The sequence below is a fragment of the Zosterops lateralis genome (assembly GCF_965231275.1).
Source record: "Zosterops lateralis genome assembly, chromosome: 3".
NCBI lineage: Eukaryota > Metazoa > Chordata > Aves > Passeriformes > Zosteropidae > Zosterops > Zosterops lateralis.
The window spans coordinates 47,495,792-47,507,914 of NC_139764.1; the positions used below are offsets into that span (position 1 = coordinate 47,495,792).

The 12,123-nt window shown below is 43.9% G+C and overlaps 1 protein-coding gene across 10 annotated transcripts in view; it reads right to left on the reverse strand.

Moving 5' to 3' along the window:
• STXBP5 (syntaxin binding protein 5) overlaps positions 1-8,130 on the reverse strand; it is a 104,428-nt gene extending 96,298 nt beyond the window's left edge. For all 10 annotated transcript variants that reach the window (XM_083857138.1, XM_083857144.1, XM_083857142.1 and 7 more), the window contains exons 1-2: positions 7,953-8,130; positions 6,043-6,140 (exon numbers count right to left, since the gene is read on the reverse strand). In XM_083857138.1, coding sequence (XP_083713264.1) covers positions 6,043-6,140; positions 7,953-8,105 — 251 coding nt within the window. In that variant the 5' untranslated portion in view covers positions 8,106-8,130. The remainder of the gene's footprint in view (positions 1-6,042; positions 6,141-7,952) is intronic.
• Between the last annotated feature and the right edge of the window lie 3,993 nt (positions 8,131-12,123).

A 12,123-nucleotide genomic window follows, 5' to 3' on the forward strand; every position in this document is an offset into this window, starting at 1 on the left:
GCCCACTAAGTTTCCCAACAGGTAAAACCACAGATTTAAAAAGAACATCATCCTATTTATTATAAAAAATTCAGTCAAATCTTTCTCTGTGTAGAACTAAGTTGTTTTAATTCCATGCACTTTTAGGAGATGCATGCTTCATCATGACATTTTGGCCCTATTTAATTTCAGAATATCCAAAAATAGCTGTTTCTCTTCATTTAGAGGATGGTAATTTTTCACTAAGATAACAATTGTTAGCCATGTGAACGAAGTGCTGGTTGATATGGGAAGAAACGCAGTAGTATTAAAAGAAACGGAAATGTGACAAGATTAACACATGTTTTAAGCAAAGCAGCTTTCTTGTTTAAACTACTCTGTGTGAACTGAGTGGCAAGGTAGACAATATTTTCTCATATAATAAATAATCACACTGTCTCTCTGACGTGACACTACTGCAGTATTTTTAATAGCTTTACCAAATTACTCTTCCCAAAACAGGAATATTTGTTCAAAGTCCAGAAAACTACTGACAAGTGTTGAGGCCATTTTCTTCACTGTACAAATTCCAAAAGACCCTGACCACCCACAAAGGAGTAGTTCAGTTCAAATTTGGTGTATTCACACAATCAACAGAATTACAGAGTACTTTAGGTCAGAAAGGATCACTCAGGTTCATCTGGTCCAGCACCCCACTTGAAGATGTGTCAACTTCAGTTGGATGCTCTGTTTAAAAACCTGAAATCTTTCAATACCCTAAATAACTCTAGCCACTGTCCTACTGCCAGTTAGAGCTACTACAGAGAAGAAAAAACAAGTACATAACTACTTCAATAAAATAATATCCAAAAAACAAAAAAACCCAACACACAAATATCTCAAGCTGATATTTCCATAAGGAACAAAACCAGTCAGACTGCCTTGCAAAGACCGAATGACCCAAAGGAGAAGTAATTTTAATGAATATAATCACATCACCACTTGGAAATGGTATTTTGTTAGAGCTTCAGAGAATTTACCGAATTGCTTGAATTTTGTAGTATACATCTATGGCAAAGCTATCCAGATGCTGCAACAAGCACTTCATCAGAAACTGACTGCATGGAACCACAGACCCAGGCTTTTGAGTTATTTTGATTGTTAAAAAAAGTGAGTTCTCAAACAGGCTGGAGAACAGAAATCACAGAAAACAAGATTTATACACCCCAAAGACATAAAAACTTCAGCCATTTGCTTGCATAAGTCATCTTTCAGTGCTGAAAAGACTGTGGGGAAATTAACAGATACTGACATTCAGGACAATTGGAATCTTCAGAGTTTTAATGATGGAATGATGAACAATCCAATTTTTCTCCTTCCTGTGAATTTGGTTTGCAAGAGGAAAAAAAAACCCCAACTTTAATTAAATAACCTATTCTGCTTGGGAATAAAGAGTCAGAGGCACAATTTGGTCTGTGTGGAAGGTACAACACTTACTCTACAGCTATTCCCTCCGTTCTCAATTATTTCTAGTGAAAATGGTGCTCCTTTCTAGAACTCCCTCTATCCAGAAAAAAAGCTAAGCTTCATGCTGCAAATGCATATTTTTAAGGCAAGAAGCATCAGTAGTTATTGTATTTGTGTTGGAAGACTATCATCTAATTTGATATATTGTCCTAGTTTTGCTATAGAGAAATTAAAGTGCGGAAAATGAGGCAACTTGTTTAAGATGGAGAAGTTAAACAGCAGGGACCAGGAGAATTCCTTCAATATTTCTGCTTTAGCTTCAAAGTTTATTCTACCTTATAAAAGCAAACAAAAAAGCTCAGCTGACTATTATTATTAATTGTACAGGGCCATGGACTTAAAACTCCTGAGGAAACATCAACCTAAAGGCAAAAAAATATCCTGAAAAAGTTCATTACTTTTTTTCTAGCTTCTTCAGAGTTTACAAAACCTTCTGTTCAGATCACACTAGGCTTCCAGAGAGCCTTCTAAGTAGAGGAGCAAAAGCAATGAAGAACACAGAAGCAGGGCTATTCCTTATGACACTGAGCACTGTCAGGACGTCACAGGGTAAAGTCTACCTGATTACACCAAGTTAAACCTTGAGTAGATCAACTGAACTCTAACTCATTAGAAGGTTTTGATATCTGCTGGGAAAACAAAGCACAGCCAATTATGCACAAAAGTTTCTTAAGACCAAGGATTATATGTCCTACTGTAATGGTTCAGGTATGCACAGAAAAGAAGCAAAGCATAGATGAATTTTTAACTACTTGATACCTCACATGTTGCAACAGTAGATCAAGAGGTGAAAGCCACCCTGGCGACAGCAGCTAAATCCCTTCAGCTATGGAGAAAACCAAAGACACTGACCTGCAGTGACAAAAGAGGCCACCAGCAGTTTACACTGACAATAGCAGTTTGAAATCAAAAGTGAGCACAATTGCTCCCTGTGGGGGATCACATCCACAAAAATCCAGCGCAGAGGAGAGGGAGCCTGAGGCAGAACTGCCACACAAGAAGCAGGCTGCCAGCCAAGACTCACACACCTCAAACAGGTGGAATGAGTATCCTCCAACCAGCACCACAAAATCAGAGGAACTACTGGACCAGCATGTCCAGGTGAGTGGCACTACTTGTGAGAAATCATTTGAGATTTTATGTCACTCAGCACAGTGCTTCTGCCCTTGTGTCCACCTCACCCCTCAATTTCCCTTGCAGCAGAGAAAACAGAATCCAACAGCTTAACTGTTTTAACAGATCCTAGTGTCAGGAAGAGGGTCACATCAAGCTGCTCAAGGTTTCTACTCTACTAAGCTACTCACTTTGTAACTTTTCCTTATACACCATAGAGTAACCAAGCTGTTGTTCATAACTGAGAACAGAACAGAGCTTTTGTTATTAATTGCTAAAAATGTTCTTTTGAGGTGGGGAAATACTTCTCTAATTAAGGATCTGTCTGCTTCCAAAAAGCTTGGTTTTAAAATTCCTAGCTAAATAAGAGTTAGAACTGTAAATAAACACAAGGGATATTTTGCTCAAGTTAAAACTGAATAATCTCAAACTAACTTTCATGACTCGTAAGGTTAAAGTTTTACACTAAAAGCAGTCTTTTCCTAGTATTTTTACAGACTTCTCTCCCCTCTTAGAACTGCAGGATCTAGAAGCAACTGCTGCTTATGGGCACAGAATGACAAAGTTTCCCCTCTGGCACACTATGTAACCAAATACACCCATCAAGACTAGAAGCAAAAAATATTAAAAGACTAGTAATTCTACTTCTAATCCCATTAGTGCAATATGACACCTATAATTTAGGTGTTATTCCTTTTTTTTTTACTTCCATTTTTACATTTACTTTGTAGATTTAGAGAATTCAATACAGTGTTTATGTTTAGTATATTTATCCATTAAGACAAAGTCATTGAACTGGCAGTATATTTGTAACCACAGATTTTGGTTCTTCAGGAAAAGCTTCAGTTCTAATTTTACAAATAATTTGAACAGTATTGTAAATGTTTAGCGTAAGAACTCTCTCTGTACTTCCAGTAGTGGTTACAGAGTCCTCATAAAGAATGACATAAGATGGTGATTTAGAATACTCCTCAAATTAACCTGTTCTGATCAATACTGGTTCAGAATTTAAAACACCCAGTTTGAAGATTGACCAAATACAGAGAATCTCTGTAAAGAGGTTAGCTGATAAACAGTCCAAAGCCAAATCAGGATTGTAACATTATTTTCCTCACAAATTAATGAAATCTCAAACAGGTTCTCGCTCCTTGATTTAAGAATATTGTAACTTTAATACTCTTTCCAAAAACACCCCAAACTTGCTTCCCCGTTCCTCAGATTATTTACTTGCAACAGAAAGCATAGAAAGATGTACCTATACTTGAAGACACAAGGAAAACACTAATACCCAGCTCTCATTTGTTGGTAGGCAATGATAGAAACATTATCATTCCTTTACTTCTATAATCCCACAACACGAACACAGAAAAAAAGAGGATTGACTTCCATTGCACTTTTATGATTTTTCGATGAATAACACTTTACTGACACTCAGTCTTTCTAGTCCATACCTCACTTCAATTAAAAACACTTTTGCAGCTTTAAAGAGTAAGTGGCTCCCACTTTAATGAACCCTTGCACATAATTTATTATTCATAAAAACCTTAGCAGGCAAAGCATCCTGAGGGTTGGCTCTACCTTTGAGCAATAGAATGAAATAAGCACTTCTTGCAAGCCTCACTCTTACCTGCTCTTCTCAAACCAGCAGAAAGCAAAAGGATGCTTTTACATGGGAATATATCTGAGTCTATTCCATTTGCCTGCATTCCTCCATCACAAAGAGGAGGTAATCACAGGAGAGGCAAATTCTGCAGTGTTGTTTGGTTACAGGGCTACCCAATCAGCTGAGAGTTTTTAACCAGCTCTTCCAAGAATCAAGGGCCATATCAAAGAACTAAGAAGCCTACTCATCTTCATCAAGTTAGAGGAGCACTAACTTTTCAGCCTCTGCATGAAACTTCTTCCCTTCCTTTAGAAAACACATTTCCCCATAGTAATGCTTTCTTCCCAAACTATCTTGCAATACCTCTCTCAATTATGTAGAAAACAATTCACAGTCCACGAATTCACAGGTGTATGTAGCCATGGATGAGTGCTCAGAAACAGCTTTTGTTGAGTCATCATTATCCAAACTGCAACATCATGTTGCCCAAAATTACAGGTGAGTAAGCTCTAAACAGGTATATTTTGATCTCTAATTTTCCTCCAAACCAAGTTCTTACTTCTATGTCTCTTTTTGCTTTCTCATCTATTCTACCAATATGAGAGTAATTAACACCACCCACACACAGCTCACTCTTCATTTAAGTCAACTCTATAACCCCTTCAAAAAGAAAACTAACGAAATTAAGTGTAGTTTCAAATATGGCATTAAGAACATTGCATTATCACCACTATTCCTCATGCTTTGAATTAAGAAATCTGGAGAATTCATAATAGAAATCTAGTTTTTCAGTTCTAGTTTTTCAGCTTTTAAAAGTCTCATGGCAATTAACCTTATAGACAGGGTAATGATATACAGAAAAAAACCAAAAAAAGGTCTACTTGGAGACTAATATAAACACCAAAGGAAATTGTTAGATTTACCTACGGTTTAAAGAGGATTAAGTCAATTTCTCTAGCAAGATGGCCTAAGCCTTCCCCATAATGTTTTGAGTTCAGTCAATTTCAGGACAACAAAGAATTGAATTCATTCTCTTATGTTGACAAGTAAAGTGTTCTGGCATCAGCAGTGTGGATTAAAGAATCTACAGGACATCTTCTTTTAAAAATAAAAGTTTAAACACATATGTTGTTACATGGCTTGGATAGTAGCATATGGCTGTGGTACCATATGGCTATAAACATATGGGTAGTTCACTTCTTAGTGAACAGAAAGAAGCAGGGTTACTAGTGCTTTACTTCACAAATTCATACCGCTTCTCTCAGTCACTTGGAAGCTTTTAGCAAGATGCAATTCCTGTGCCTTTTATACTGTCCCCACTTAAAACCCTCATATGGCAACACAGAAGTAGTAGTAGGTCACTAGAGCATTACAAAGTTTATATTAAGAACAAGCCCAACAAAAACAAGCCCACCACCCAAAAAAGCCCAACCAAAAACTACAAAAAACCAAACAAACACACACCACCTCACCAAGCAGCACAGAATGTTTTAACGCCAGAGGATAGAGCAGAACAACAAAACAGAGCTCAGCTCCTGTCTCTCTTTAGATTTGCAGTCAGCTGCTGTAAATTGTCAGCACACTAGTAAGGCTCTACAAATTTTATCTATTAACTTGAGATAATGGCAATTGAGCAGCCGTGCCTCACACTGACATGACTTGACCTGAGACAAAGAACAACCAGAACAGCCAAGGCACCCACTAAGAGCAAAACGAGCTCGCTGTTTTTCTCCCCTCCTGCATACCTGGTTCCCACCAGACTTCTGAATGGTGGCAGCAGATGAATCAAGACATCACTTGTGTGAGGTGCACTAAATCCACTTTAGAAAACAAAAGGATACAGCCTTAGTGCTCCAGTCTGAGTCCCAATGGCCAGTATTTTCTGAACTGGATCAAATGCCAAGGCGGAGGGTTGATAGGGGAAACCATGGCGTACAGTCTAACAAGTCCCAGCAGCGCAGTAACAATGGGTCAAGCAGGATACCAAAAATAAACAGAATCAAGACTGCATGTTAGAGGAAAGGATTCAATGTTAATCACAATTTAAAAGGAACTACAAAGTTTAATCACAGACTGAGAAAATCACCTGCCTTACATGAACCATTTACAGAAGATTTTTTTAGTCATAATTACTCATTCATCTTGGAGCATCAAGTGACAGTCAGACTTTCTGAAACTTCATTTGAATCTTACATTTCTTCTGTATAAAGACTGTATCGACTAAGCATTTCATTTTTTCATCTACCTCATTCCCTGAGTAATCTTATTTTCAGCTCTAACAAAGACTCTAAACTATTAAAATCTGAGATGTTCCCAGCAAGTTTGGCAATAAAGCCAGACTTGTCATCAGAACTATTATAAACTACTAGACTTGCTTTTCTGAGAATCACTTCAATTTCAATCCAGCAGACCCAACATGACAGTGCAACCTCTCTCAGCTCAATAAAGAAAAAAAAAATAGCAACTTGAGCTTGACAGAACCAATCTCTCATCCTCTACCTTCCTCAAAGAGAACAGGCAGCCTCAGAATTGACAACACCAGAAAATACCTTGCTGAATAAAAGCAAGCCCCCTCAACCATGGGATTCTTTCTTAATATGGAGCTATTGGCACATTTAGGTTTTTTGGTTATCCAAGATTAATCTGGTAATTGACCAAGCAATGACTCCATTAAACTTCTCAGGCCGCAACTAATCTTAACTGAGAACATAATTCAAGTGTCACTTATTCTTACTTCCAATCTAAATGCATGCATCCTAAGCCATACAAATGCCAGCTTTTCTATTTCTAAGCCTTTAGTTTAAAGCAGAGGTATTTCAGGACCTCATAAACGCACAGCAAACTTCTGATATACTCCTTGTACTTCACTGAAGTTGCAGGCATACCCCATGACTATCTGTATTTCACAACTGAATAAAGTCTAACTGACAACAGCTCTGCTCTTCTCCACATCCTTCACAACCAACTCCTGAAAGCAGCAGAAATGCCTGCAATACCAGAAAAAAACAAGGAGAGTCCACAAACAATCTCATCCATGTCAAGCTAGGCCATGGGTGCACTGCAAAGGTAAAAAGAGTATTGATATTCCAATCAGCTTTTATTCCTCTGGATACAGCTGGTGGTTAATTCGCTGCATCATTTTCTGAAGCGTGCAGACACAAACTGCAGTTATCCTATCACACACGAGCAAATAAATAAACGGGAACTTCGTCTCTAAGATAGGATTTGCAATAGCAGCATCACCAACTTGGCAACACGCTGCAGTGAAACCACCACAAACATCGAAAGCCTTTTTCAGGCATAAAGGAACGGGATAAACGATTTCCAAATAATGCAGAGGGACAGATTCTCTGTCCTCCGGGCCCGTTAGCAGAGGCTTCTACTGAAGGGCCGGGATAATCAGATCTGCACTACAGCTAAGTATCACTGTTTCCCCCATCCATCCAACTCTTTCTACGAAGCCTCAGTGAACACTGCCAGTATTACTGGCATGAAGGAGCCTGGACGACGACAAACCCCGAAACTCTTAAAGAAAGACGACTAAAGACATCCAGCAAGACCCGTACAGCTACACCCACCGCTTTCTTCCCGTCTTCACCCTGGAAATAATCAATCCAAATAAGCAAACAGGAGCGGCGGGCAGGCTCGGCGAGGTCGGCACGGAGGAGCAAAGCCCGCATCGCCCATCGCGGCGGCGGCGCGCCCCCTTCCCCGGCCGCCCGCCGGCCTCGGGGCTGCAGCATTCATTCACCTTGCAGAGCTGGAAGTGCTCGGACTGGAGCGTCTCCTGGATTTCGGTCTCCCGGTTCCCCGCCTGCTGCTGCTGCGCGGCGGACGACGCCGAGGCGACGGCCGAGACCGCCGTCAGGCCGTCCAGCACCTTCCTGATGTTAAATTTCCTCATGGTCCTCGGCGGCGGCGCTCCCGCTGCCCCGGCCCGGCCGCGCTGTCCCCGCCGCGCCCCCGCCCCGCAGGCGGCAGACGAGCCCCCGCCGGGGAGGGCGGCGCAGGGGCGGCCGCGCTCCTCCTCGTCCGCGGGGAGGGCGGCGAGCCGTCAGTCCGGCAGCGCAGGGGCGCTTCTCATCGGGGCCCGCGGGCTCGGGGACGGAGACTGGAGCCAAGCAAACAGGAGCCGGTCAGCCCACGGAGCGCCGCCACCGCCGCTCCCACGCCCGCCGGGGAAGGCGGCTCGCCCCGCGCCCCGCCCCGGCCGCCCCTCCCGCCGCCGGGCTGTGCGGGTGCCTCGCCTCCCGCGGAGCCTCCGCGCCCCCGCACGGCCCCCTCACATCGCCGCTGTCACCCGTCCGCCTGTGTGCGCCTGTGCCGGTCCCCTCCCGCCGCCGCAGCCTCTCCCCCCGCGGCGCGGCTCGGCTCCCTCCGCCTCCCCCTCAGAGCTGCGTGTGCCGACAGCCCGTCACCGGCGGGGCTTCTCCCGCTGCTGCCAGCGCCTGCCGCCGCCCGCCCCCACAACCATCCTCCTCCTCCTCCTCCTCCAGCCGCGGAGGGAGGGAGCCTCCCCCGCCTCTCGGTCGCTCCCCCTTGCCTGTCAGCGCGGAGCGCAGCGCCGCGGGCAGGAGGAGGAGGCGGCGGTACCGCGGCGCCCGGCCCGGCCCGGCAGCGGCGGGGCGGCCGCTCATGCGCGCTGGGCGCGGCGGCACCCGGATGTGGCGGGGCCGCTCCCCCCGCGCCGTGCGGGGGCCGGGGCCTGCGGGGCGCGGCGGGCCCGAGAGCCGCGGGCAGCGGGGGTAACAGGTGGTGCCGGCCCGAGCCCGCCGCGGGCGGCGCTGGAGGCGCTCGACGGCCGCGGCGGAGCCGGGCTGCGCGCCTGGTGTCCCGCGGGAGAGCCCCCGGGCGGCGGGGATGGTGCAGCCTTGGCCGGAGCGGCGCCGGAGGATCCCGCGGCGGGGCCGTGCTGGGCGGCGGCGGCTCCCGGAGCCGGGACAGGCGGGGCGGCGGCGGGGCTGCGGGCGAGCCCGGGGAGCGGGGCGAGGGGGCGATCCCCCGGTACCGCTCACCCCGAGCGCCCTGCCCGTGCTGCGGGCCGGCCCGGGAGTGCCCGCCCGGACTGTCCCGCACCGCCCCAAGCAGTCACGGCCTGCCCTGGCCCGCCAGGCGAGCGCCGGGGGTACGGAGGGGCTTCCATTCCTTCTTATGGCTGCAAAACCAATTTAAACAGGCGGCACAGAGTCAAACGTTCCTGATAGCCCCTGTTGTACAGTGTTTTGTATTTGCTTTTAATTTCTTTTACTGCTAGCTTGCAGTTTGGGATTATCTAGTCAGTGGTCAGGCAGTAGATAATTATTCGTCTCAGTCATGTTTCTTTATTCGTGAAGGTCATAATCACTTGTGACCCATTATTGAATTTATTTTCAGCTAAAATTAACTAGTCAACCATCCCTTTTGGAGGGAAAACTTGTAGAGATGTGAATCAAGACTTTGGCTCACATTTCCTTGCCCCAGCATGGATGCCTTAGCAGTAGAAGGCTCTACACACTGGGGAATGGTCCCTTCAGGTGGTGTGTCCAGCCTGCTGGCCGGGCACGCTGTGTTAGCACCGTGTCCAGTGTCACAGTGCACTGAGGGATGATGAGCATAATGGGAATGCAGCGGAATAACTATGATGCAGCCATCTCCATAAAACCTCAGAAGTAAAAATCCCTCAAACTCTTCTTAGACTTGTAAGCTCTTGTTAATTCCAGTATTGCCAGCAGGTATATGATGTATAAGCATTTGAAAGAAGCTGAGATAGTTCACATATTCTTGCAAAGTGAACTTACAGAGCAGTTCCTTTGTGTTACTAGGAGTGTTGGACATTTCTTGAAATCATCTTGTTAAAATGTGAAAGAATGCTTCCAAAGATGACAAAAGTCCTAGGAAAAATAAAGAAGTAGACTTAAATAAGGTTTAGTAAATATCTGGTGTAAAAATCAACTTAATTTTAAGAGATAATTATGTGCCATTTCAGCATGTCTTTAATTATCTGTAACATATTTTAGCTAACTATCTATAAGTTACAGAAGTAACATCTATTTCCCCATCTACTCACACGTGCTTATTGTAACACACTGAACTGGGAAGAAAACTTGTAGAACTTGGCCGTATTGGAATGGTAAATATAAACTGTTACAGGTAAAGACAGGTACATATATAGCTTTAAGAAAGTAAGTTATAGTCTCTTTGAGTCTTCCCGTTCAGTATATTTTAGGCCACACTCTGCAAACACTCCTAAATACAACTTTGATAGCACAACTAACCTGATTTTTTTACATGAATATTAATCACACAGCAACAGCCCCCCTCAAAATTGGGTGACAAAGGACATTAAAAGCTCACTTTTTGCATACTGCAGTCTCTTTCTTTTTTTTACTTTTTGTGTACTTGGCCTATGAATGCATTCTTTATTTGGACTGGACATTTTTAGAGAAAAGACTGGATTTTCAGTTTACATTAACAACTAGGAGGGCCTCATTGATTATTGCAACATAGTATCAATACATGCAACATTGGCACAAGTGATACAATATCCAATATCCACTAGGTTGGATCAACACTAGTTGTTCTCCCTCACCCTTTCAGGATGATGCCGTTCAAGGACTCAGTTTTATCTGGGACTTCAGATCTTCCAGTAAAAATGTTTTAAATGTTGTTTGTTTGTTTGTTTGTTTTCTTCCAGCAAATTAGTGAAAAAATTCATTGGGTTCACTGGAACATCAGTTGGAACAATAATAGGCCTTTTAATACTCAATGAATATCCTCTTTATCTCTCAGGAGATAAAGATTTAGCTGTTGTATTTGAGAGCTTCTTTAAGCCCTCCAGCAGTTTCACAATAACCACATCCTGTTTTACAAACAAGACCATTCTGCTTTACCTCCTTCATGTTTCCCACTCAGACCTTCTGGCCTCCAATGTCAGAAATCACTTGCCAGTTTTATACCCCACTCCAAGGTCCAGTATCTTGCACAGCTGGACAAGAAGCAGTCAGACCCAACTAGTTGCAACACTGTTGTACTCAACTATGACAGAGTCCAGTGGGGACAGAGCCAGTGTTAAATGTTCACAGGTTTCTTAGGCCCCAGCAGTGCTGTGGAAATCCCCACCATCAAATGAATCCACGTGGCATAGGTTTTCTTTGCCTGTCATTTCTTACTGATCTTGTTATCTAAGGCTGCGAGAAAATGAGAGAGGGGATCACTTGCTCATTTCTTGATTGATATTCTACAGATATCACATAAACAGCCACTGTTCCTAATAGGTATCTGAGATAACAGGGCATGGAATGTTCTACATATCAGTGAGATCCCACAGACCATTAGTTAGTGTAGGTCAGACTTGTGGGGTGTTTTGCCTCAAGATATTCACAACAACTTCACAGATGACTGTAGGGTGCAGTTACCACTGTGCTTATGAGCCTTCTTGGTTGGTTTGGGGTGGGGCATTGTTTGCTTTTGTGCGGTGATGCATAACCAGTGTTACCTTGAAGAAGAAAGGAATGACTGTAGTCCCACACAAGCCAGAATGAGTAAAATCCCACCCAGTCATAGTGTATTTTAAGATTTGTTGGAATAATCAAAAGCAGTGGGTAGGTAATGAAGTCAAAGGTCCGCACCACATGGTGTTTGTCATTAGTTTGCTCATGAGCCCCAAAAGTGTAACTGGTTGTGTCCAGAGAAGGCTGCAGGGGGTTTGCACACCATGGTAATTATTGCAATACTCTGCATATATGAGAAATGGATCATCAGAAGTGACCTCAAGATCTCTGCTTGGACTCTTAACAGTGCTAAAGTTTTTGAAAGTCAGTCAATCCAGACTTTGAAGTCTAAGAAGCATGCTTAGCTTTCCTAAGAACTTCTTAATGGTGCTTAGTCACTGCAGTCAGGATCAACTGAGCCCTAGCCAAACATTTCCTCGCCATAAATAGAAA